The 5,469-nt window shown below is 47.8% G+C and overlaps 1 protein-coding gene and 1 non-coding gene across 2 annotated transcripts; one reads left to right on the top strand and one right to left on the bottom strand.

Moving 5' to 3' along the window:
* Positions 1-2,725: 2,725 nt before the first annotated feature.
* Positions 2,726-4,813, top strand: C8H11orf98 (chromosome 8 C11orf98 homolog). The gene is made up of 4 exons (XM_013347836.2): positions 2,726-3,259; positions 3,410-3,534; positions 4,299-4,396; positions 4,487-4,813. The coding sequence occupies exons 1-4, from the start codon at positions 2,960-2,962 to the stop codon at positions 4,594-4,596; spliced, it is 633 nt and encodes a 210-aa protein (XP_013203290.2). The 5' UTR covers positions 2,726-2,959; the 3' UTR covers positions 4,597-4,813.
* LOC113456557 lies at positions 2,818-2,966 on the bottom strand. The gene has a single exon (XR_003377324.1). It is a non-coding gene; the product is annotated as a small nucleolar RNA SNORA57 (small nucleolar RNA).
* Positions 4,814-5,469: the final 656 nt, after the last annotated feature.

Genomic DNA, 5,469 nt, shown 5'->3' on the forward strand with positions numbered 1-5,469 from the left:
CCATAGCCTTAATTTGCCCTTTTGGTTTTGTTCTTTTGCTTTCTGTGGACAGAATTCACTATTTATCTTGTTTGGCCTGGGTCTTGCTATGTTGTCTAGTGGCAATCTGGATTTTTATTATTTTAAAATACGTGGTTCAAGCCAGGCGATGGTGGCGCATGCCTTTAATCCCAGCACTGGGGAGGCAGAGGCAGGCGGATCTCTGTGAGTTCGAGACTAGCTTGGTCTACAGAGGTAGTTCCAGGACAGGCTCCAAAGCCACAGAAAAACCCTGTCTAGAAAAAAAAAAAAGTTCACTACTGGGGAGGGGAGCAGATGATATAATTACCCCACATCTAACTATCTAGAGGTAATAATATTTTAGGTGGATGGTTGTATGATTTTTTTTTGCATTTATTATGCAGTCATTGTGCTAAAATATTTTTCCTTATGATTTTTCAGAACTCAAAATGGGGTCAATTTTCCTTTGTAAACGAGGAAACTGGGCTAGGGTAGAGTGCTTGCTCTGTTAGAATTCAGATCCCCAATGGTCACCACAAATTTCAGCTGGGCACATCAGCCCACTTGTAACCAAGTGCACTCTGGAGGCTGAGATTCCCGGAGTAAGTACTTGGAGTAGCTGTACAGCAAAGCTCTGGGTTCAGACCTGGCCTCCACACCTATGTTCACTAATTTTTTTTTAAATATAGATTTGTTTATGCCTCAGGAGGCCAAGACCTACATACCTGAGTTCAAGGACTGGCTCCATAGCTACTGAGAAACCCTGTCTCAAAAAATAAAACACAAATTATTTATGTATACAAGTGTGCTATCTGAATGTACACCTTTATGACAGAAAAGGGCATCAGGTCCTACTATATATCATTGTGAGCCACCATGTGGTTGCTGGGAATTGAACTCAGGACCTCTGGAAACAGTGCTTTTAACCACTGAGCCATCTCTCCAGTCCCCTGCATTTACTCTTGAATACAAATACAGAAGCACAAATCCCCATGTGCAAGCTGAGCCAGGATCTCATAGGAATCTGACTCCCTCTACTGCCCCGGTACTGGGATTGATGGTAGAATAAATCTCTGGTAGCACACACAGAAAAATGAGGCTGGAGAACTGGCTGGGCAGTTATAGAACTTGCTACTTCTGCAGAGGACCTAGATTTGGTTCCTAGCGTTTATGTGGTAGTACACAACCTTATTTAACTCTAGTTCCAGGGACTGGATTTCTCTTCCTAGCTCCTCATGCACCAAGCATACATATGCTAGTCACACACCCTAAAATAACCAAACATTTACCTGAGTTGTGCATGGTAGCCAGCCTTACTAGGGTTTCTGTGTACAGTCTTACCTATCCTTTACCTTTTGTAGACTAGGTGGGCCTTGAACTCAGACCACACCTGTCTTTTCCTCCAAAGTAATGGGATTAAAGGCGTGGACCACCACTGCCCTGCCAGCTTGACTTGTTACACAGTGAGTTCCAGGCCAGCCAGGGTTATGTTGAGGCCTTGTCTCAAAATGTAGTGTATATATCAAGAATGTCATAGGCTCACTCTTCTCCCAGGTTGGGCTTGGATCACACAGGACCCCACATCTCCTTTAAGAACGTTTAACCACGGTCTTGGCTGGGAGCATGAACAAGAGGATGCCTCCTGGATTACTGAGGACAGAGGGTCGAGAAACTTCCAACTCCTGTCCTCTTTGAGACCCTACAGTGTCCTGCAACTACAGAACCCGATTTGTGGAATATTCCCATTTCCCACCTCCCAGTACCTTTGGGGGTAAGTATTGTTTCTCCCTTCGTTTCTGTTGTTTTCAAAGCCCTTTTGTTCACTCTAAGCCAGACACAATAGAGGGAGGTGATCTGAGTTCGAGGACAACCTGGTCCACAAAGTTTATGGGCAGCCAGGGCTTTTATGCAGACAAAAGTCCAAGCACATTAATTGAACATCAGGGCAACCTAGTATCCTAGGATTCTCAGGTAACAACCCTTGGCAACAGTATTCCCAAACAGCTGGGAGGAACCTGACCATGTTAGGGCTCCCAGATTCCAGTCTTCTGTCATTAAAAAACCCAGCACATAACGACTTATACAGAGACACCTTGTCTCAGAACCCCATCCCCTACAAATAGAGGCAGGGTGTTCGGCCACGAACTCCTTGCATAAAGCTGTATGTGAACCCCGCCATAGGAAACAAGTCCACCCCTAGGATATTCACATGGTAAGGGGAGGCCTGTGCAGGTGAGATCTCACATCCAAGATCCTCAGTGTACAGTCTGCCTTTCACAGCTGTCCTGGTGATTTCCTCACAAAGAAGGTGGGGTCAGCGCCGAAGCATTGCAGGGTATGAAGTCAATTTCAGCAGCTCCATTTGGTTAGACTACTAGCCAGGGAGCCTGTTACCCCAGGTTAGTTCTGGGATTACTACAGGTCTTTACTAAACGGCGAAAAAAGTTTTAAAGATTCCCATGTCTTTAGGATCTCACCTTCTATACGAATGAAAGCTACCCGCCACCATGGGTAGACATCTTGAAAGCCATCCGAGGTCTTCACAAGATCGACCAGAGAATCTAAAGTGAAGTGTCTCACGCAAACCCAGTATGTGCTACAAGGTCTGAGTCGCGTAAAAAAGGGAACACACACAAGGCTCTTAAGAGTTCACAGATTTTACTGGTTCAACAATAAACCGCTAAAGGAAAGACGTTAGCTGTCACTCCGGGGCGTCATCCACAGACCTGAAACCAAAATAAAAGAGCATTCAGTACCGACCGCATAGAGGGGACTGCCTACATTTAGCCGGTTCTGGCTACATTTCTGCATCGAGAGAGATGTCTCGGCGTCTGAGGATAGAACCGGCGAACGGGAGGCCGCAGGCACCGAAGACATAACGCCGAGAGGGCCGGAGCCCTTTCCTTCTGCCTCCGTACATAACGGGGAGCAGGACCGCACGCCCGGTCCCCGCCAAGAAATGGAGGGTCTACAAGGCCAGGCCCAGATACCAGCAGCGCCCAACTGCCCCAGCACACCAACAGCAAGAAGCCACTCACGTGAAAGACGTCCTTCGAAAGACCCGTACGGCCGCGGAACACGTTTATGTAAGCCCGGAGTCCGCCCCTCCCCTCGCATTGCGATTGGTCCGTGGGTGCAAGGCGGGCGGAGCCTTTGCGCCAGGCGGAACCTGCAGGCAGAGCGGAAGTGCGGCTCCACGCGTGTGCCTCAGAGTACCGCTATGGGACCTCCCGGAGGAAAGATCAATCGTCCCCGCACGGTGACTGTGGGCGCTGTCCCTTTGCTTCCCCAGGCTTCCCGGAGTGTTTTCCTCACCCGAGACGGGATCAGTGGTGTTTGGAGTACCCGGGTGCGAGAATTTGGGCATGCACGGTGATCTTACTCTGGTGCGCGTCTTTTTCTCCCTCAGGAGCTGAAGAAGAAGTTATTCAAGCGCCGGAGGGTGCTGAGCAGGGATCGGCGACGGAAGCGCCAGGTGGTCGGGGCTGTGATAGACGCGGGGCTGACCACAAGGCACCACCTCAAGAAGCGGGCGTGAGTGTGGTACTAGCCTCCTCTGAGTAGTCGTTCCTCCCAAGCTTCAGAGCAGCTCAAACTTTTCCCTCACGTTTAAGCAGGAACTAGTTGACAGTTAGGTTAGTTCCCAGACCACCAACCTCTCACAGTACCGTTGCTCACAGGGTTTCTTAGGTTTGGATTCCTCAAAGATTGTTGACTCTTCCATCCTTCAAATGGTTATCTTCATTAACTTAGATTTTTGAAATAAAAGTGCCCACATAAGTGCAATCAATTAGTTGATTTTTCTCAAAGGTACACCTAGGAAACATACATAAGTTCTCAGTTCTATGAGGCAAACATCCTTTTTTTTTTTGAGACCGGGTTTCTCTGTGGTTTTGGAGCCTGTCCTGGAACTAGCTCTTGTAGACCAGGCTGGTCTCGAACTCACAGAGATCCGCCTGCCTCTGCCTCCCAAGTGCTGGGATTAAAGGCGTGCACCAACACCGCCCGGCCAAATATCCTTTTTGTAGGTAGGATCACTGTTTTTTTTTTTTTTAATTTATTTATTATGTATACAATATTCTGTCTGTGTGTATGCCTGCAAGTCAGAAGAGGGCACCAGACCTCATTCCAGATGGTTGTGAGCCACCATGTGGTTGCTGGGAATTGAACTCAGGACCTTTGGAAGAGCAGGCAGTGCTCTTAACCTCTGAGCCATCTCTCCAGCCCGGTAGGATCACTTTTGTGACTTAGGATGGTTCAGATTAACTTGGATATCCTTGTTTCTATCTGTGCCTCAGATCCAGTGCACGTGCCAATATCACGCTGTCCGGGAAGAAGCGCAGGAAACTCCTGCAGCAAATCCGCCTTGCTCAGAAAGAAAAAGCAGCCATGGAAGGTATGTCTGGGGCACAGAGGTTCCATGAAAGGGAGTCTGGATTTTTACCTGGGTTCTTTAATGCTTCCTGTTTTCTTTCTCTTTGTTCAGTGGAAAACCCCTCCAAGTCATCCAGGACTAGTGAGCCACAGCCCAAAAGACAAAAGAAGATGAAAGTTCCCCAGGATGTAGATATGGAGGATCTGGGAGATGAGAGCTAAGCCCCTACCTCTGCTATGAGAAGATTCTCAACAGCAGCCAGAGGATTTGGAGGACTTTGGAGAAAATACTACCATATTTCACTCTCCCAGACACCCTTGAGTGGCCCACTGACCTTCCCTGGAGTTACATATTGGGAGGGAAGAAGATGCAGAAAAAGACTGGAGAGGTCCCGCTCTAGCAACCAACTCCTCTTGTAATAAAGCCCTGGAGGGTTAACTAACGTGTGATGCCGTGCAAGAACGGGGATGGGCCCTATAAGAAGAAGGCCTCTGAGAGACAGTCCAGAAGCGGGACACACAGTGTGCTTGAGCAAAGCAGTGAGAAACTAGGTATTGCAGCGTGTGGTGGTGCTCACTTTTAATTCCGGCACTTTGAGGCAGAGGCAGGTGGATTTCTGTTCTAGACTAGCTTGTTCCTGGTCAGCCAGGGCTACATGGTAAAACCCTATCCGAAAAAGAAACTAGGTAGCTCCTAAAGTAGTCCCCATCTTTCTATACAGTAACACTCCAGTTTTCCATTTTTGAAAATTGGAGGTTATTGGATGATGGGCGGGGAGACAAGGAATCTGCCACTATACCTGTGTGACCTGGGATTATAGTAAGGACTTTTTTTTTTTTTTTTAAACTGGTGATGGTAGTGGTTCTGGAAATCAAACCCAGGGCCCCATCCATTCTAGGCTTTCTTTTTGCCATCTACATCCTGAGCACCTGTATGTCTATTTCTCTATCAGCACTCATGCAGTAGGGAGACAGGGTCTTCCTTATATAGCCCAGGTCTGTTTTGAACATGTGATCCCTCTGCTTCTGCCTCCACAGTGCTGGGATTATGGGTATAAGATATGCCTAGCCCCCTTTCCTTTTTTTTGTTTTTTT

Source organism: Microtus ochrogaster, chromosome 8 (assembly GCF_000317375.1).
Source record: "Microtus ochrogaster isolate Prairie Vole_2 chromosome 8, MicOch1.0, whole genome shotgun sequence".
Taxonomy (NCBI): domain Eukaryota; kingdom Metazoa; phylum Chordata; class Mammalia; order Rodentia; family Cricetidae; genus Microtus; species Microtus ochrogaster.

Excerpts from the sequence above, each read along its gene's own strand:
- C8H11orf98 (XM_013347836.2), top strand. The coding sequence starts at position 2,960 with ATGGAGGGTCTACAAGGCCAGGCCCAGATACCAGCAGCGCCCAACTGC. Across the intron at positions 3,535-4,298 it reads CACCACCTCAAGAAGCGGGC|ATCCAGTGCACGTGCCAATA; the intron begins GTGAGTGTGGTA and ends TCTGTGCCTCAG. Across the intron at positions 4,397-4,486 it reads AGAAAAAGCAGCCATGGAAG|TGGAAAACCCCTCCAAGTCA; the intron begins GTATGTCTGGGG and ends CTCTTTGTTCAG.